General features: G+C 38.7%; 5 protein-coding genes and 1 long non-coding RNA gene across 14 annotated transcripts; 4 read left to right on the top strand and 2 right to left on the bottom strand.

Moving 5' to 3' along the window:
- The first annotated feature begins 1,251 nt into the window (after window positions 1-1,251).
- LOC109155786 (glucosidase 2 subunit beta-like) lies at window positions 1,252-2,486 on the top strand. 2 transcript variants are annotated; one of them, XM_019303434.1, is made up of 5 exons: window positions 1,252-1,443; window positions 1,528-1,641; window positions 1,704-1,799; window positions 1,991-2,173; window positions 2,253-2,486. In XM_019303434.1, exons 1-5 carry the CDS (start codon window positions 1,347-1,349, stop codon window positions 2,369-2,371), a joined length of 609 nt encoding a protein of 202 aa, XP_019158979.1. In that variant the 5' UTR covers window positions 1,252-1,346; the 3' UTR covers window positions 2,372-2,486. The 2 variants fall into 2 exon arrangements, with proteins under 2 accessions (XP_019158979.1, XP_019158980.1); XM_019303435.1 differs by having other exon boundaries at window positions 2,261-2,379.
- A 520-nt stretch (window positions 2,487-3,006) lies between these two features.
- Window positions 3,007-6,686, top strand: LOC109155554 (pentatricopeptide repeat-containing protein At1g06270). Of its 2 annotated transcripts, none has more exons than XM_019303146.1 (3): window positions 3,007-4,231; window positions 6,180-6,282; window positions 6,394-6,686. In XM_019303146.1, the coding sequence occupies exon 1, from the start codon at window positions 3,031-3,033 to the stop codon at window positions 4,054-4,056; it is 1,026 nt and encodes a 341-aa protein (XP_019158691.1). In that variant the 5' UTR covers window positions 3,007-3,030; the 3' UTR covers window positions 4,057-4,231; window positions 6,180-6,282; window positions 6,394-6,686. The 2 variants fall into 2 exon arrangements, with proteins under 2 accessions (XP_019158691.1, XP_019158690.1); XM_019303145.1 differs by having other exon boundaries at window positions 6,359-6,686.
- Window positions 4,792-6,352, bottom strand: LOC109155553 (zingipain-1). The gene is made up of 2 exons (XM_019303144.1): window positions 5,870-6,352; window positions 4,792-5,562 (listed from the first exon to the last, which is right to left on the bottom strand). The coding sequence occupies exons 1-2, from the start codon at window positions 6,318-6,320 to the stop codon at window positions 4,982-4,984; spliced, it is 1,032 nt and encodes a 343-aa protein (XP_019158689.1). The 5' UTR covers window positions 6,321-6,352; the 3' UTR covers window positions 4,792-4,981.
- A 90-nt stretch (window positions 6,687-6,776) lies between the features above and the next one.
- LOC109155555 lies at window positions 6,777-8,401 on the top strand. 2 transcript variants are annotated; one of them, XR_002049912.1, is made up of 3 exons: window positions 6,777-7,570; window positions 7,889-8,011; window positions 8,131-8,401. It is a non-coding gene; the product is annotated as an uncharacterized LOC109155555 (long non-coding RNA). The 2 variants fall into 2 exon arrangements; XR_002049911.1 differs by having other exon boundaries at window positions 7,889-8,401.
- Window positions 8,402-11,864: 3,463 nt separating this feature from the next.
- LOC109156072 (basic leucine zipper 61-like) lies at window positions 11,865-15,847 on the top strand. Its single transcript, XM_019303881.1, has 5 exons — window positions 11,865-12,646; window positions 12,728-12,818; window positions 13,199-13,325; window positions 14,065-14,242; window positions 15,380-15,847. The coding sequence occupies exons 1-4, from the start codon at window positions 12,081-12,083 to the stop codon at window positions 14,220-14,222; spliced, it is 942 nt and encodes a 313-aa protein (XP_019159426.1). The 5' UTR covers window positions 11,865-12,080; the 3' UTR covers window positions 14,223-14,242; window positions 15,380-15,847.
- A 216-nt stretch (window positions 15,848-16,063) lies between these two features.
- On the bottom strand, window positions 16,064-18,844 carry LOC109156069. Of its 6 annotated transcripts, XM_019303875.1 has the most exons (3): window positions 17,683-18,844; window positions 17,566-17,640; window positions 16,064-17,463 (listed from the first exon to the last, which is right to left on the bottom strand). In XM_019303875.1, exons 1-3 carry the CDS (start codon window positions 18,703-18,705, stop codon window positions 16,150-16,152), a joined length of 2,412 nt encoding a protein of 803 aa, XP_019159420.1. In that variant the 5' UTR covers window positions 18,706-18,844; the 3' UTR covers window positions 16,064-16,149. The 6 variants fall into 6 exon arrangements, with proteins under 6 accessions (XP_019159420.1, XP_019159417.1, XP_019159421.1 ...); XM_019303872.1 differs by having other exon boundaries at window positions 16,064-17,640; XM_019303876.1 differs by lacking the exon at window positions 17,566-17,640 and having other exon boundaries at window positions 16,064-17,526.
- Between the last annotated feature and the right edge of the window lie 465 nt (window positions 18,845-19,309).

Below are 19,309 nucleotides of genomic sequence, written 5' to 3'. Positions count from 1 at the left end.
GTGTTATTAAATAGTTAAAGCAGAACTTGAAAGATATGATGTACTTAAACCCTCAATAGTTAATGTTGTTGCATTTTAAAAATGTTTTATTTCAACAATATACAAAACTTCATAACACTCAAGATAATTTTCAAAATTTAAAAATGTTCACAAATATTTTTCAATAAAAAAAAGAAAACTACCTAACCCCACACACACACACACACACACACACACACACACACACACACACACACACACACACATATATATATATATATATATATAACATTTTACTAACATCTCATATTCTGCATTTCTCTTTTTCAAAATTTGCTCAATCTCCAATTTTGAGCTACCTAACTTAAATATAAATTTAAATGATCCGGTTCAAGTCATCCTTAAAAAGTTTCATCCACCTTAAAACTTTAGAAATACAATTATCTTAAAATAAATTTTAAGAGCAAATGACATTGTGGTCTAGTGGTGTTGATTTTAGGGCCTAAAGAGGTCCAACACAACCGTTGGTTGGTGGATTCACCGTCGCATGCACTTATCAAAAGCTCTTGAAAAACAGGGATGCAACTAGCTGGATATGTTACTTTCTACTATGATTTCTTAATATTATTCTGGTATTCTGGGAGATACGCTACGCTGCCTTTACAGTCTGGGAGGACCCCCTTTTATAGCTGACTATTCTCTAACGACTAGATACAAATTTAAGTATGCAATAATGGGAAAATAAAGGGCTAAGAGTCGTTGGGTCGCCGTTACATGGCCTTCCCAACGATTGAATTGATTCACATTAATGGCGGGTCTTCAAGCAGCAACGGTTACTAGTTGGGGCGACTCGGGACTCGGCTCCTCACTCGGCTACATTCTCCACAAGGCCTGCCTACGGCCCACAACGTATATTTCTTCTTATCCGCTTTTGGGCCCATTACAGCAATCCCAGTCCTTGCCCATTCCTTCTCATCTCTTGGGCCTCGAGCCTGTTGGGTCAATATCCCATCAAGTGGCATGAAATGACTTTTTCAAATGGGTGTCATGGGTTTGAGTCATAAATGTGTTACTTAAAAAAAAATCAATTTAAAAAATAAAAAATCACATACTCAACCAATGTGGTGGGCTCATTTTTTCAATGTAAATCTCAATACAAATGTCTACATCAATGTTTTGTATGTGAAAATAAAAGTTGAGAGTACATATAATATTTTTTCAATTTAAATATCAAAACATATTTTACAGACTTGATTACTAAGGTTGATTTTGACACGAAACGAGTCAACCTTGCCCGGTCTTTACTCTATTTATTATACTGTTCCCTCTTCCTATTATAACAGACAGAACGAAAGACTTTCAAAGTAATGGAGCCAAGTCTTCTCCTCAGTCTCTGCTTCCTCATTCTCTCCTTCAATTTCTCCCATTCCTTTCACGATTTGCCCAACGGAATCCACCCAAGAGGTCCCCTATCTCTCCATCTTTACATCTATTGTTGAAACAGCAATGCTCTGCTGACATATATATGGTATAATAATGTGATTGCAGATAAGAACTATTACGCTTCCAAGGTGATCAAATGCAAGGACGGCTCCAGCTCCTTCGCCATCAGCCGCCTGAACGACAATTTCTGCGACTGCCCTGACGGCACCGATGAGCCTGGTATGCAGTTTTTGAATTGTTCGAAGTTGGTGACAGTGTTTGATTATTGATTGGATTTTCAGGAACTGGAGCTTGCCCCATGGGAAGATTTTATTGCAGGAACATTGGCAGCAAGCCCAGATTTTTGTTTTCTTCCAGAGTGAATGATCACATTTGCGGTACTTAAATTCTGCTGTTTGTTTGTGTTGAGCATATAGCCATTAATGTACAATCCAACTATCAGCTTAGGCTTTTAGTTGAGATGGAACACATGTGAATCTCTATGTCACCCAATAAGCGACTAAGGGGGTGTGTTGAGCATACTATCAGATCATTTTACATTCATGTTTCTTGGTTCCATCTTTTCCAGATTGCTGTGATGGAAGTGATGAGAACGATGGGACGTTTTCTTGCCCAAATACTTGCGTTAAGGGCGGGGATTCCTCCAACCAGACCACGAGCCAAGGCTCGAGAATTGATCAACTGCATAAATTTGGCAGAAAAGCAACTAAACATGAAGATGATAAGGAGGACTCAGACCAGAATTATACAGGTAAGATCAAATTAAGGAAAAAAAAAAACAACTTTGATGTTACTATGTATCTCTTAATCACGAGATTTGGTGATTCCAGCGCTGCAGGTGCTGATGGTCTTGCAGGCGATACTTCTGCTTAGCGTTGTGGGGATCACGCTGTTCTGTCGAAGCACCAGATCAAGAAAAAGGCCATTGTTGTTGTATAGAAAGCACTGACTTAAAGCTTAACTAACTATTTGCTGCTATTAAGGAATCATTTAGATTCAAGAATGGTATGACTGTGATCTTGTTGTGAATTATCATCAATCAATTTTGAAGATTCTCAGATGTATGTATACTCAGCCTGTTTTTTTTTTTTTTTTTTCTTGGCATTAATCACTATGATTGCCTTGATTAATTCCATCTTTGATTTACGGGAAAGATCAACCAATTCCCATGGTTGAACAGTTAAACATGAAACATTGTGATTATTTAATTAACTTAGCTAGAATTTCCTATTTAATTTCATCTTTCTTATCTAGCAAGTGCATACAATGTTTTTATTGATAAATTTAAGAAAGTTGGGAACAGAATCATACTCTTCAAATATCTCGAATTGCAATGTAACCTAATAGTTTGAGACAATTGGTAAATTTGAATTGTTAAACTCGAGTCGACCTAATTAAAGGACAAAGTGCTGAACATTGTACAAGATCAAGCTCGAACTTCGATCTGATGAGAGAGCACTATCACTCATGCCAATCAAATTGGTTCAGAAATTTGAGAATTAATTTAGGAAAAAAAGAAAAAAGAAAAGAGCATAAACCATTCAAACGTAATTTGTTTATATAACCGAATTGAATCCAAATTGATCAACAATTATGCAGAGAGTGTAAATGGCGGTAGCAAAGCTTAGGTCATTTCTTACGCCCATTCATCGGTCTTCCATTCAATTCTTTTCCGCGCGCAATCTTTCTTCATCTGCAGAGCTCGAAGAATCGGTTAGGGCTGCGGTTGAGAGCAAGCGATACGAGCAAATTCCTGAACTTCTCGCTGCCGCCGATAAATCTCTCCAAAACCACAACCCTTTCTCGTTCCTCTCGGCCTTCCCGGAGAATGTGAGAATCAGTGTCGTCGACGACATTCTGCAGTCGTTTATTCCTCTCAGACCTCGTTCTCGTCCCTTTAAAGCTTATTCATGTCTTCTTTCGTACACTCTTCAAACCTCGAATCCGCTTCCTATATCCCTCGCGATTCTTCAACGTATTCTCCGTTCTGGCTGCCTTCCTACCCCTCAAACACACTTGCTCCTCTCCAATGCGTGGGTTAAACGTAGGAAGCAGTTGCTGTCTGTCTCAGACATACTATCAGAGATGAAGTCAATTGGGTATAGCCCGGATTCCGGCACTTGCAATTATCTCATTTCTTCGCTCTGCAAGGTGGACCAGTTAAGGGAAGCTGTTAGCGTGTTGAAGGGCATGGGGCGAGCTGGTTGCGTTCCGGATTTGGACAGCTATGGCTCTTTAATTGCTGAGTTGTGCGAGCTCAGAATGATTGATGCTGCTGTTGAGATGGTGAGGGAAATGGTGGTGACAGTCGGCTTGAACCCTAGGCAGGATGTTTTGGTGAAAGTGTTGGGGGCAATGCGGGCTAACAAAGAGATATGGAGAGCGGTTAAGATGGTTGAGATGTTGGAAGCTGAGGGCGTGCATCTCGGGTTTGAGTGCTTCGAGATGGTGCTCGAGGGCTGCATAGAGTGCAGGCAGTTTGTTTTGGCGGGGAAGTTTGTAATGAATATGACAAAGAAAGGATTTATCCCATACATAAGGGTGAGGCAGAGGCTGGTTGAGGGTCTTGCTGAAGTTGGTGAATGGGAGCTTGGCAACGCCGTGAGACAGAGATTTGCTGAGCTAAACTCGTAGTTTCTCAAGCTTATATACATGTATGGATGTTGTGGCTGGTGAATGGAAACGCAGGGATTTATGTGCTCGCTGGAGGATCATCCCATTTGATACCGAATTTGATCATCTTCTCTTATTGCAGCCTCAGAAGTTCTGGTCTCGGGGTCCCTTATTGGACATGAGCTTTTCTGCATAGGTAAATCATGATGAGCTAACTCTGCTGAAATTCAAGGCTTTGATTTGTAGAGTTTTTATTTATTTTATTTTAAGAGCTTTTGTGTGTTGCTGAGCAATTTGATGTGCTGTTTTGGTTTCAATTCTCATCTTATAAGAGATCCAAATGGTAATGCTGAAAATACTGTAATTGCATACTATATATTTGAATTTCAGTCTCATAGGTGGATTTCAATAAAAAATTGTATCATCACCTTGATATATTACCAGCAAAATGTGAGTCTCTTAGAAATAAAACACTTGTTATGGTTTGAAATTGTGTGGTTTGAAACCCAAAGAGCTCTGTTGCCTAGGACTGCATTGATTGAGAAAGGAGTCAACTAATATTTTGGGGAAGTTCGTGACTTCGCACAAGGACTTTCTTAAGAAAAAAGCAATCCATTAGTAATGAAGGATATATTCTCAGCATGAGTTATCCCTGGTTGTAAATTGATTGTAACAGTTCCAACACAGTGCAAAAGAGGATGAATACATGATTTATCATTGATGTTGAGTTTTAAGATAACTAGTTGGAATTGTGCATATACTGATACATATTATTGAAATTGTAGATTTCCACACGTAAAGTTCCTTTTTTTTTTTCCTGAATTTATTACTACTTTCAACATTTTATAGTGCTTATTGTATCTTTATTGGACTTAAACAAGGTTACTGTCAGTAATTTTGGCCAACATCAATATAGCAAGTTGGTTATGTGGCAAAGATACATTCTTCAAGAGCCTTTCAGAGGGTAGCTAGCCATCATAGCAATACCACATTTGCCATTCTTGTCTCCAGACCTTCGCTGCATTTTGATGTAGCCATCTTCACCCCAGTTAGTGCCCCAAGAATTCTTCACAAGCCAGTACGGCTGACCATTTTCTTCACCATATCCAACTACTGTCACACCATGATTCAGTGTTTCAGGACAAATGGGATTAAATATGCCTTCAGAGTAGAATCTAAAATCATCCATGCTGGCGTCAACGACTGCTGCCACAGGTTGTTGGGCAGCAGCAGCTTGTAGAAACCCCTCATCTTCTGGCACTTTCGTGTAGCCACTTATTGTAACTGTATGGCTTTCTTCTGCTATAGTTTCACATCTTCCATCTTTTCCCACATATGGATAGTTATGTTCTGCAGTTATGCCTCCGTTTCGTTTAATGAAATCATATGCTTTTTCCGTATTTCCACCCTCGCAACCGTGTTTATTACAGTCCACAAGTTGTTGTTCAGATAGAGATACAAGTTTCCCTGTCTCAATCTGATTGATACCTTCCACTGCTGCCACTGCACAAAATGCCCAGGAACTTCCTGCAATTGAAAACATGGACGGGGAGTTAATATGGCCTGATCTTTCATGCTGGAAAGAATTAAAGAAGAGCTGTTGCAGTATATACTTGCATGATTACTATCTCAGTCTGATCATATGCAAGAAATTAAACAGGAAGTTGAAGGAGATATTCAAAGGTGTTTATCTTTTTAATGTCTAGGGGGAGGGGAAAGTGGCTTCCCATACCTGAGGTCTGGATAAGTTATGTATACCACTGTAGTAGGCCTTATTCTCTATTGTAAGGTCATTTAAAAGTAACTCTGAGTGGGAAAGTTGAGAATTTCATACCACAACTGCCCTGATCTTTGACATGAGTTACAGCACCACTCTTTCTCCAGTCAACACTTTCTGGGAATTCTGGCAATCTAACTCCATGAAGTGTGAAGTTGTGTGACTCCTTCTTATGCTCGTCTATCTTATAACGCAAATAGACTGATTTGTACTCACTATTTGTCATGTCTGCGAACTTGTTATCAATGAGTTTGTAAGAAAAGTTCATACTATTGAAGAATTCAATGTACAATACATTGTATTGATAGATCTCATAACGCTTTTCCCATTCATCTTTATCTTCATATCTTTTTCCATGTTTCTGCAGCCAATCTTGGTACCTCTTCACCATTCTGACGTGATGACTGTCCATCTCGTGCTGCTCAAAACTTGCATTTGTATGCAAACACAGAGGGAGCAGAAGCATGATGGTAAAGCAGACATTTTTGAGAATAAGAAACACCTTCATTACTGATTTCTGATGTTTTTTTTCAAACTTTTGCACAGGGACCATGTTTCTAATAGCATGTACTTATATGTAGCATGAATGCTTGCTGATTGAGGATACCAGTTGGTTTGGTAATTCAGTTAGGCATGCTTGTCCTTCATGTCTTTAATGCCTGCAGGCAAGTATTTGTTAAGCATGCATGCTTTGGTAAATCTTTTGTGCTCTTGATTCATTCATGTCTTGTTTGAAAGTGCGTGCATGTAATTATCTCTTAATTTGATGAGCTATTTTTTAATCTTAATTCTCATCCTATGGTAAATTATAGGACTGCCAAACGGTGATGCTGTAAATATTCTAATTGCAAACTTGAGAGTTCTGTTAACATATAAAATATTAGTCCAATACTTCAATCTTATAGGTGAGTTTAAATGTAAGGCCATATATTCCACTTAATATATTACTGGCAAAATGTGAGGTTCTCCATAACAAAAGTCTCTTTTATTTTTTGAAATCTTATGTGATACTACTATACTAGTGACAGTAATTCAACCAAAAACGGCTTCTTTGCTAAGGATTCTGCTAATTGAGAAAGGATTCAATTGATATTTAAATGTAGGTTTGAGTAAAGGCTTTCACTGGAAGAAGAAATTCGTTAATAATGAAAGATGTTTTCACAGCATGACTGATCCCTGGTATGTAGTAAATCACTTATAATAGCTCTCTCACACAGTGCCAAAGGAAATGAGTTATGATTTATGTCATTGATGTTGATCTTTATGAGTTTATGGCACATACTCAAGATTTTGAATATAACTGTTTTTGAAATTGTAGTTTTTTTGTATGCAACGATTTTTTTTTTTTTTTTCTGGATTTATTACTGTGTAACATTTTATAGAGTTCACTGCATTTTGATTGGCCTTAAACAGAAGAACTGTCAGTAATCATGGCCAACATTAATGCAGAAGTTTTTTATGTGGCAAAGGTACATTCCTCGAGAGTCCTTCAGAGGGTAGCTAGCCATCATAGCAATACCACATAACTGTTGTCACACTAGATCAGCACTTCATCTTGAGCTTCACACCAGCTAGTGCCCCAAGAATTTGTCACAAGTCAGTATTCTTGGCCTTTTCTTCACATACCAAATCCAAGGATCCAACTACTGTTACACCGTGATTCAAGATGTCGCCATAATTGCCAAAATAGACACCTTTAGAGGAGAGTTGAGCTTCCTCATCGTTTGGTTTATCGCTGAGCAGCCATTTATTCCAACTGTATGGCTTTCTCCCTTACTAGTGTAACACCTTCCATCCTCTCCCTTGCATGGATAGTTATCTTCAATTCCATATATAGTTATGCCTCCATTATTTTCAATGAATGCAATTTCTTTTTCCATACATCAACCATTATATTGCAACTGTGGTTGCCACTGTTGAGATCACAATCCACGAGTTCTTGTTCTTATAGAGACACAAGTTTCCCTGTTTTAATCTGATGATGCCTTACACTGCTGCTATTATGCAGAAGATACCCAGCAATGTTCTGCAGTTGAAAGATAGAGTGGGAATTAATATGCTTTGACTTTCATGCAGGAAAGAGTCCATCCAAGAAGCAGTATGGTATCTATTTCAATAACTACTATGAGCTATCTCACTCTGATTTTATGCAAGAAATTGAGCTGCATATATAAGAGACATGCAAAACAACTGGAAAAGGTATGTACACCATTGCACTAGACCTTACACTCTATTGAAAGATCATTTAACAGTACTTCTGGGTGGCAAAGTTCATAATTTTCATACCGCAACTTCCCTGATTTTGGCTGGAGTTACAGCACCGCTCTCTCTCCAGTGAACGCTGTCTGGCAATCTAACGCCATGGTTGTGTGGCTTAAAACTTATTGTTTGTGATATCTGCAAACTGATTATCGCTGATGAGTTTGTACAAAAGGTTCAGACCATTGAGGATAACTCAAGTAGATAGATTGAAACCATGTTTGTATTAGCATGTAAGATTGTGCAGCATGAATGCTTGGTCATTGAGGATACCAGATGTTCTGGTAATTCAGTTAAGTACCCCTGCAACTGTTTCTTTCTTTGATTCAATTGCTTGTTGGCAAGTATGTCATGAACCCAAGATTGCGTGCATGCAAGCAATTATATCCCTTAATTTCATTCTCACATATAGAGCATGACTAAGTTTTTCATTGTTAGTTATATCTTTTTACGGAGTATTTATTTAATGTCTTACAAATAAATGAATTATATGGCTCTAAATACTGAACTTTCTTGGAGTATAACACAATATCAATTAACACTTTTTTAAGTACCCTGTACCAATATAGGTAACATCAACTATGGTTGCATGCATTGGGTCTTGACTTTTTAGGGTAGGAGTGTCTGGTCATCCTAGTCTGAGGTGCTATTACATGTAGTATCTGTTTATATATATTTTCTGAACCTACTGAAACTCAATAAGTCAATATCGGCCACACTGAGGGGCGAGCCCATGACCTCTCACACTTGGGAGGGTCACTTCATGCTGCTACAAGGTCTTTGGCATCTTATATGTACCATTTATACAAGTTGATGATGGTTGGCCATAATAAACATTAATAAAATGCAAGTAAATCTAAAAATTGAGGCATCATCAAGTTGCATTGAGGCACAAAATCTTGAGTTTCAGAGTTTCAGGTTCATGTACAGAGATCCAATTCAGATGCCTGCAGCTAATATTCGATCCCCCCACCTGTTTCATGGCTTGGGGTCCAAGCGCAATTATGCTTTTATTCGAGCCCTCACATGTCACATACCCATTTGCAAGCTGGCCCACACACTCTTCACTAATCCCATTTTCATCCCCCAAATAATTGATCACTACCAGTACGGCAGTACAAATTAAAGTACAATTGTGGACTGCCTAATCACTTGATTAAGATTAAATCTGGTGATTAGAGGTGTGGATGTGACATTATTAAATTGGCAGAATTCCCAATTTGGGAGGGTAACATGGAAATAGAAGAAGCATAAGTATAGGAAGAGAGGAGACATGCCCTACATGTGAGCATAGTTTGGAGACAAAGTAAAGCAGCAAGGTTAGGGCGTGCAAAACCTTTCACATGGCTTGCCATTATCTTCCTCTCTCTTCCCACAGCTCATCATCCTCCATAGCCACCACCTCTCATCTAATGTGGAGCTAAACCATCACATGTATATATACCCATCTTAAATATTTATCGACTTAAAACTATACATTTTTCACAAGTCCATCTTTATAATATACTTTCAATAAATAATACTTCCCTCCTCTTTTACACAAGAATGCTTTAGGTACAATATACACAGATGTGTGAACCACGGTCCAAAAACGACGTCGTCTTGCTTAATTTTACTTTTTTCGCGCACCCAACTGCAACACACATTTTTGTAATTCATAATGTACATTATTCTAAAACATAATGTACATTATATTACCCTAGATGTTTCATTATTCTAACACGTAATGTACATTATTCCAAAGTATAATGTATATTATTCTAACACATAATGTACATTATTTTTACTCATAATATTCACGACGATATTTTAAATCGTGTTCCAGACAATAATTTGCCCTTTAGGTAAGTATTGATCTTGTTTCAACAAAACTTAGTAAATAGAAGTGATGGGTCTAATCAATTCAATGTACTATTTTGTAACACTTAAATATGTCAAGATAAAGTATTTGGGCTCAACAAATAATAAAGTAAATGTGTATGGTCATTCGGTATTATTATAAGTGTTTTAGGAGCCATCCGAGTAGAAATTGCTTGATCGTAATAACGAATATATATAGTAACAAAACGATTGTCAAATATTGGATATGGGTACAATGTAAAAAAGTACCCTTTACATTAATGTTTCCTTGGGAATAAAATGAGTTATGCATAATCATGAAATGAACGAAAATAATATGATTTCGAGGCGGTAGTGACCCTGGTCTTGATATACTTAAAGCGTTAAATGTTGTTTGAGGCAGATGTTAACAGACTTGGACTATGGATCTATCTGAGATATTGTATTGAGTAAGACAATAATGGCCAATTGTTAATACTCTACCAACAAAAAATGGTGAATAATGGTACATTAGGAGACAAGAAATGTAGGTTTTGGGGTGAAATGAACACATACAATTAGGTTAGAGTAATGAAGATTAGTAAAGAGAGAAATGAATTGAATGGAGAAGAAGAGTGGACATGGTTGCAGGGTACGATGGAGTTGCAAATCCCAATAGTACAATACAACACACATGATGATGAGTTTCTTTTGGTAGGTAGCCAAAATGCAAATGCAAAGTAGTTGCATGCCATCATCATCATCATGCCAAAAAAGAAGTTTTTATGCTACCATGTGATCACCCATTAATCCCACCGTTAATTGACGGCGTTGATAATGATCAGACGGTGCTCAACACCACGTGCATGCATAGCAGAAGCCAGTACACTCGAATGTTCTCTTCATCTTCTTCCCCCCTCTCATTTTCATTCTTGCATGGTAAAAATTATGACACTATTATTACACCAACTTTTAACCCCCCTCCTCTCCCTATATAGATATAAAGGGTGAACTTTTTTTCTTATACTTTTTAAATTCAACTTTTTGTACTTTTACAAAATTTCATTTTTTATTTCTCACTTATTCCTTAATTATAATTTTTTTTAGGAATAAGGTTTAAATTGGCCACTGAACGTAACCTGAAAATGTAATTAGGTCACTGAACACTCCAAAAACGTGCAATTAGGCCACTGAACTCTCCAAATGTATGCAATTTCATCAGATAGCAGGTTACCATCAATTTTAGCAAGTTACCTGCTTACGTGGCAGTTGAGTTGGCATTTTTAATTATTTTTAAATAATTATTAATAAATTTTAATAATTAATTTTTTAAAAAATAAACGACGAGGTGGTCGCCGGCCACCCCGTCTTATTTATTTATTTTTTTAAAAAAATTATTATTAAAATTTATTAAAAATTATTAAAAATGTCAACTCAGTTGCCACATAAGCAGGTAACCTACTAAAATTAATGGTAACCTGCTATCAGGTGAAATTGCACGTTTTTGGAGTATTTAGTGGCCTAATTGTACTTTTTTTTTTCGTTCAGTGGCCTAATTGCATTTTAAGATTACGTTTAGTGGCCAATTTGAACCTTATTCCTTTATTTTTAATTTACAAATGATATGGTTATAGACCAATAATAAATTTAGTTCATCGATTTAAGTCTCGTTAATCAAATCAGACGCGTAAAATGTAAAATTAGTTCTTGGATTAAAGTCTGGTTAATTGAATTAGACGCGTAAAATGTAATGGAGGAGGAAGTGTATATTATATACAAGGGCACGTGGTCTCTGATTCCTCTTAGTAAATAAAATATTGTTGCTTTCCAGTTATACAGTTGGGTCTCAACTTCTTCACCAGCTGTTGATAGCTGTCCCAATCTTCCCCATGTGACCCCACCCCCACCCCTACCCCCCACCACCCCAATGCCCATTGGAAGCTTAGCTAGCTAGATTGACTTTAAATCCTACAATGTGCATCAACAAGCTAGTTGTGATGATGATGATGAAGAAGAATGATGGTTTTAGGGTTCATATTTCATAGATATATATATAATGTTTTGTTGTTTACTTGGTAGCTTTGCATGCATGTAATCTGTTTGTGTTTTTGTCTCTGTGAGTGAGTGACTGAGATTTTAGTTAGTGATTTGAGTGGAGAATTGGGATTGAGAATTATATTGAGATTGAATAATGGCGCAATTACCTCCGAGAGTGCCGAACATGGCGCTGAATTGGCACGACTTTGCTCTGCAGAAGCCGCCGCCGCCGCCTGCGGCGGCGGCGGCGGCAGGCACGAACACGCCGTCGTGGGTGGACGAATTCCTCGACTTCTCGTCGTCGAAGCGCGGCTCGCACCGGAGATCGATCAGCGACTCCATAGCCTTCCTGGAGAGCCCAATGGTGGAGGAATGCCGGCGGCTCTCCGCTCCCTCCGCCGCCGGCTCAGGCGGGATGAATATCAACGCCACCGAGTTCGAGAGGTTCGACGACGAGCAGCTCATGTCCATGTTCAACGACGACATCACGACGTCGATTGGGCCCAACTCCAACCCCTCCTCGCCGTCCGATCACAACAGCATCAACGAAGATACCAAAATGATATCCGCCTCCGATCACCACCTCCAGAATCCGGCGCAGGACCTCAAAACCGAGCCCGAGGAAGTGCAAAGCTCATGCAAGTCCGACGACCAAACCGCCTCCGCCTCCGCCGCCGATAACTCCTCCGAAAAAATAGTCGATCCAAAACGAATTAAAAGGTAATTAATCATCCCATATTTTTAATTATCTGCATTAACACCGTACAATTCATAATTATTTTTGTTGAATATTGCTATTAGGATTCTGGCCAATAGACAATCAGCGCAACGATCACGGGTGAGGAAGTTACAGTACATATCCGAGCTGGAGCGTAGTGTTACCACGCTACAAGTATGTTCCAAATCCTTTTTTTTTTTTTTTTCTTTTTTTCTTACAATAGAAATTCATAGTCACTAAGTATGTGCTGGATAAATCTTGTATTATAATTTTAGCTTGCAAAAGATTAGATAAACTAGTCTAAATTGTCCATAGTTGACCAGTTTAAACTAAAAAGGTCAATAAACTGCTTTCACTGGGAGTCGACTGGAGCTCGAATTCAACGAGCCAAAAAAAAAATAAATTAGAGCTTAATTAGTTCAGTTACTTAACAAGACGGTTCAAATTGAATTGAATTGAAAACAATTAAGTTTCGACAGAGTAGTTCACGAGTAACTTGTGGGCACGGTTTGACTTGTTATGGTACTAAAAGTGTTACGTTGTTAATGTAAAAGGCTGAGGTATCAGTGCTGTCGCCGAGGGTTGCATTTCTGGACCACCAACGTTTGGTTCTGAATGTGGATAACAGTGTGCTGAAGCAAAGAATCGCAGCTCTTGCACAAGATAAAGTCTTCAAGGATGGTTAGTTTGTTTCTGCATATTCTCTACTGTTCCCCAGCCCCCACTAATATTAATATATATAATTATATATATACCCACATGATCACATGCTCCCTCTTATATATCTATTCTTTTTATTTCAACTCTCATCATATCAACACCTTATACCCACCTCTGCATTAATTATAAACTATGGTCATAGATTCATGGCTCACCTATATATAGTAAGATAGTTTTAAAAAAAATTAATTTAGTACTTTTTTAATGGTGCTGATGCCAAGCACATGGTGCTCAGATGGCATGTAGTGACCTCTCTCATGTGAGAGGTCATGAGATTGAGCCTCAGTGGAGACATTATTGACTCTTTGTGGTTAATTAAGTTGAGAAAGTATGTTTAAACATATGGCGTGTTTCAAATATACTATATATGGTTGTATTACCTGATAGGTTAATATTATCGACACTATAGAAAATTTATTTTATTATACATTAACCTATATTTTCAATTAATCAACAGCATTACCATTATAATGGAGCAATAGGTGCATTAAAATAAAATCATGTGCGGGATGTTCCTCACATGTGTTAGTTAGGGTGTTCTCTCCCTATGTAGTTTAAAATAAAAAATAAAAATCAAGCTAGTAACTTGATTCAATATTTAATGTAACTATTGAATATGGTACTTTTATTTCTCATTTATTTGTAATTAGTATGGTAGAGCTTGATTAGTGAGTGAATTAATATAATGGAGGAAATGCAGCTCACCAAGACGCATTGAAAAGGGAGATAGAGAGGCTGAGGCAAATTTATTACCAACAGAATCTAAAGAAGATGGAGGATGGTACGCCACCACAACCACCGCCGCCTGCTGAAACTAATGGCGGTGGTTCTGACAAGGAAGAACAGCTTGCCAATTGATGATGAAGAAGAAGAAGAAGGTACACCTACACATCATATAATTATTAATAATCAAGGACAGACTTATTTTTCTGAATAAAGATCACGTACGCTACCTCAAATTTGTCATCAACATATGAAAACAATTGACGTTGGTTGTCACGTGAATGTTATCTCATTTTGATAAACGTACCAACACCCTCACCCCCACCACCCCCAAAAACCCAGTCTCTCTGATCTGTTGTCCCCTCCATGTGAAAATTCTTTCCAAAACTTGATTCACAACCAAAATGGAGAGGGAACTCATAATTGAAACAATTAGGAAGGTAGAAGTAACTCGCGTGATATACTTTGATTGGTTTAGAAAATGGAGTGGGCTCTCACTTTAATTTTGAGTCACGAGAAACTGTAGCCACTATTTGAGGGTATGCATCGGTAAATTCGGTCTTGTGACCTTAGTCGATAAAGGACTACAAGGAGATAAACCAGTCATATTTGATTGGGATAGAAAATGGGGTGGGCTCTCACTTTTGAATGATGAGAGAAACTCACAATCATTACTCAAGTGTGTACACCGGATAAATCGCCTTGTGACCCTAACTTTAGTTGGCAAAAGACCACTATGAGATAAACCAGCATAGGTTGCTGATCAGACCAGCTTAAACCAAGAAGACTAATAGGTTGCTCCTACTAGGAGTTGAACTTATAATCTTGTGGTTACCAAGTCAAAACGAAGGGATGGGTTACACATTTTATTCCTTCTCTTTTCTTCTTCCAGTAAAATTTGAATGTTTAGTGGGTGAAAATTTTATTTTTTGGGAGTACACTTATCATTTTGGGGTAGAAATACCCCCCACATTCCATCTTGAGCCCATGTTCTCAAGTCAATGGACAGAACATCATTCTATAACCAGACCTCATAATTGTCAAGAACATGAAAGGAGTGAATTATTTGATTGTGAATAATGGTCCTGCAGTTTCATTTTCATAAAACTAGCTGTCTCGTGAAGTTGTTTTTCTAAACCGGATCAAAGTCCAAAACCAGGATTAAGAAAAGAATCTTGGAGAAAAATAGGAAGTGAGAAAAGAAATGCATGTGGTCCTGGTTGAGTTTTTGGCCACATACAGATGAGATGCTGAGAACCAACATGATATAAGTTGATGGTTTAATCATGCAGGAACAAATTCACAGGAGAGAAAGAAGACTAGTGCATTTATGTGATGTGGGAGTGGAGCCTACAAAAATTTCTTTGCATGGGGGAGACAGGATAAGGGCACTTGCATCTCTGCAGAGACTGCAGTGAACCCTAAAAACACAGGGACCATCACTCCATCACAGGGATGCTTTTCTGCTTAGGGATTGGGTAGTGGTGTGTTTTTTTTTTTTTTTTTTAAATATATTTTTCCCTTCTTTTTGTCAGTCTTTTCATTGGGTTTTTTTTTTTTTTTTTTTTTTTAAAGAAAAAAAAATCTGGAAGCCAAGTGATGAAGTGATACTGCATTTTCTCATTTGCCATGTCTCTGTAAGACTTTTCATTGTTTCATGGTCCCTTTTTTTTTAATGTTTTATTTTTTGGTGGGATTCTTTGTATTTCATGTAAGCTCCTTCAAGAAAGAAAAGAAAAAAGAATTGTAAATATTTTTTTAAAAAAAATTCAGTGTGAATACTCTAAAATGATTTTTTTTTTTTTTTGGATTGGGAGCACTGAGAACCAGACACTGTCCTCCCACCCAAGAGGTCACCGAGTACCCTTCCACTATCTTGTTGGATTAAAGTGTATGGCCCGAGGGCGAGGGGCTTCGCCTTTTGAGGGTGAGAGTTGATAAGAGTTAACACAACACACAACCAAATGAACAGCAGAAGACAAATAGAGAATTTAATATCTAAATGGATATAAATTTCATAAGCTGATAAGAGTTAGCACAGCACAAACAGGATTCTCATCAATCAACTACTTGCCAGGTTAGAAGTTTTGGCAACATTCTCATCAATCACCTCGAGCTTCACTGCTTTCTGGTGTGTTTCAAGGTCTTTGCGGCGCTTACCATACATTTCTTTGAGTTCCTCCACATCACTCGAAATACTCATTAGCCTGATACCTATCACAGTGACCTTGTCCATATACATTTCGAATACAGCAGTATAGCCTTCTAGGGCTTCTTCCGCTTTCATTTGCAGCATCAAGCAATTTGACCTGTATTCCTCCTCTTGCTTAAGGCGAAGCTTCTCGATTTCTGCAGTGCTAAGCACGAGACCACCAGGCCCAGCGTCCTTGTAAATTGGTTCTTCGGGAAGCTGAAAGCGTTGCCTATATTCAGCAAATGCCTTGTGGGTGTCCTTCAGTGCTTTCTTGTAACCCTCCACGATGTTCCCCATCATGAAAAGTTCACGTTCAAGGCGATAGATCATGTTGTCTCTTTTCTGTATTTCTTCCGGTGTGGTCCTTTCCAAATGTTCAATCGCGGCATTGCGCTTGTGGCACTCATCGAGCAATATTTGCTTATGTATGTTTAATTGTGCCTCGGTCTGCTCCTTTGCTTCGTACATCATCCGAGCTTTTGTCATCCTTTGTTGCATTTGTTCCATGATAGTCCCGAAATCGGAAGGGATGTTATCCGATGGACCTTCGATCCTCGACCTTTTATTGCCCCCGTGAGGTTGATAAGGGATGTCATCATCATCGTGGTTGTGGTCAACCACTCTTTTATTGCCATTCAGATCGGTACCAGAAGAAACGAGTTCAATGGATGGCTGATCATGAAGATGCCCATTGTTGGAAAATGGAATCTGGGAGACTTCCCCTGTTTGAAGGAAAATTCCCGGGAATCCTTGCTCTTCTCCATAATCGCCTTCTACTTCTTCCTCTTCCTCGTCTACCAAGTTTTCACTCTCGTCTTTCATCTCTTCAAGATCATCCAATGTCACGGCTTCGCTGGTACACAAACGCAAAAAGGGTTCGCCCATATCGTTCTTTCCATCCAACAGCTGCCATTGCTCCTGTTCGTCCTCCTCTAGTTGTTCTCCAACATCCATCGCCATTGCATCGTTTACCTCTTCCGTCTTCTCCATGTCATGCCCCAAACTCAACTTAATATTTGATTCTATCAATACGCTCTCTTCATCTCGACCCTCGGTCACACCTCCAACTTTCACATAACCATTCTCCTCCCCCTTGATCCCTACACCCAAGAAATCCGCCTTTTCCAACTCCTCTTCCTTGAACCCTACACCCATCTCTTCCTCCATGTCCTCTACACCCAACTCCGCCTTCCCCAACTCCTCTTCCTTGTCCTCTATACCCAACACCGCCTTCCCCAACTCCTCCTCCTCCTTGTCCTCTACACCCATCTCCGCCTTCCCCAACTCCTCCTCCTTGTCCTCTACACCCATCTCCGCCTTCTCCAACTCCACGTCCTTGACATCTATACCCAACTCCGCCTTTTCCAACTCTATACTCAACTCTGCCTTCTCCATCTCGACTTCCTTGACATCTATACCAAACTCCGCCTTCTCCAACTCCACTTCCTCCACATCTATACCTAACTCCGCCTTTTCCAACTCCTTACTAAAGAACACCTCCTCGCGCTGTGATCTAATCAAATACTGCAAATGCACTGCATAATAACAGTCTTCCAACTGCTCCCCCTGTGTCAACTCCTTCTCCACCATGAACCATACTAACCCGGCCCAATCCACCTTCTCTGGACTCCCATCCTTGATCACCCTGATCCAATGCAACACCTCATTTGGCATCATCCAAATATCATCATGCAAAAGCACCCAAATTGACACAAAATCCTCAAGAAACCCAATACTCTCCTCAGAAAATTCTTCAACATCCAAGTTAACAACATCACCCTTCTCCTTCTTCACTGGCAGACTGAGGGCCCGAGCTAAATCAGCCCTACTCACAGCAATCTTCTCCCCATTCACACAGCTTCGCCTCAATTTTGGATCATAGGTTGCAACCAACTGCGCGATCAAATCAACCCGAACATCCGCATTAAACCCTATATTAACAAACTCCCATAATCCAAGCCCCTTGAGCAGCTTCTGGTGACTATAAAAATCAAGAATCTTGGAGGGGATAAAGGGAACGGGGTGCAATTTGCCCATAAGGGAATTTAATCTCCTGTCTATAGCTCGTTTTTTCCTGGCATTACATTTACCCTTCTTACGCTTAGGAAGGCGCTTATGGGGGTTAGGCTGAGAGATCAAAGGGGCATCAGACATGTCTCCACCGCTGTGTGGAACATCCACGGGAATGGGTAAAGCGAGGGCCTTACCTGAGGATTGATGATCCGGGTTTTCCTCAAAACTGGATTTTGGATCTTCTTGGTGATGAAGATTAGGTTTTTCCTCCCCCGGAATCACTTGCTGCGGTTCTTGATTGCGGGGGCTTTCTGGGATTTGAGGGTTTTGGGGTTCTTCCTCCATGGGTTGGCGATGTGAATGCGGCGGATCGATTGGGTCGTCTTCTTCGGAATGCTGGGAACTGCACATTTATCGTAATCGGATCGAAACCGCGAGAGATTGAACAATTGTGTCGATTCACATAATCACACTGTAGACTCTCCCTCCCTCGCTTTTCAATTGAAACTTTATGCCCTTCACAACTAAAGTAAATCAATGTTATCAAATTTGGAAAGTTTTATGGGAGAAGAAAATTTGGAAACATACCTCTCAATACTTTTTTGAGCCTAAAATTTTAATTTGTTGTACATAATCTCACATAGAAATAAAGTTTTATCAATATACACACCATTAGATACTAACTACGAATTTATCTCGTCTTAAAATAAATTTAAAAAATAATAATTGAAGAAGTGTTTAATTCATAAAGAAAAACCATGATTTTGGTCCTTTAATTATGTGTATATATTATAAAGTCAATCCTTGAATTATTACTCTATATATGTTTTTCTTCTTTTCCACAAAGTAGTGATTTTAATTAGACTACGCACAAAATTCAACATATTTAAAGAAAACGTTTATATTAAATATAATTAAAGTTAACGATTCAATATATCTTCAAGTTTAGATAATCTCTTAATTGTCGTTTTTGCTTTTAAAATTGAATTCATCTTCAATTCGAATATACAGTTAT

The sequence above is a fragment of the Ipomoea nil genome, unplaced genomic scaffold (assembly GCF_001879475.1).
Source record: "Ipomoea nil cultivar Tokyo-kokei standard unplaced genomic scaffold, Asagao_1.1 scaffold2704, whole genome shotgun sequence".
Taxonomy (NCBI): Eukaryota; Viridiplantae; Streptophyta; class Magnoliopsida; order Solanales; family Convolvulaceae; genus Ipomoea; species Ipomoea nil.
This window is presented reverse-complemented; position numbering and strand designations above follow the sequence as displayed.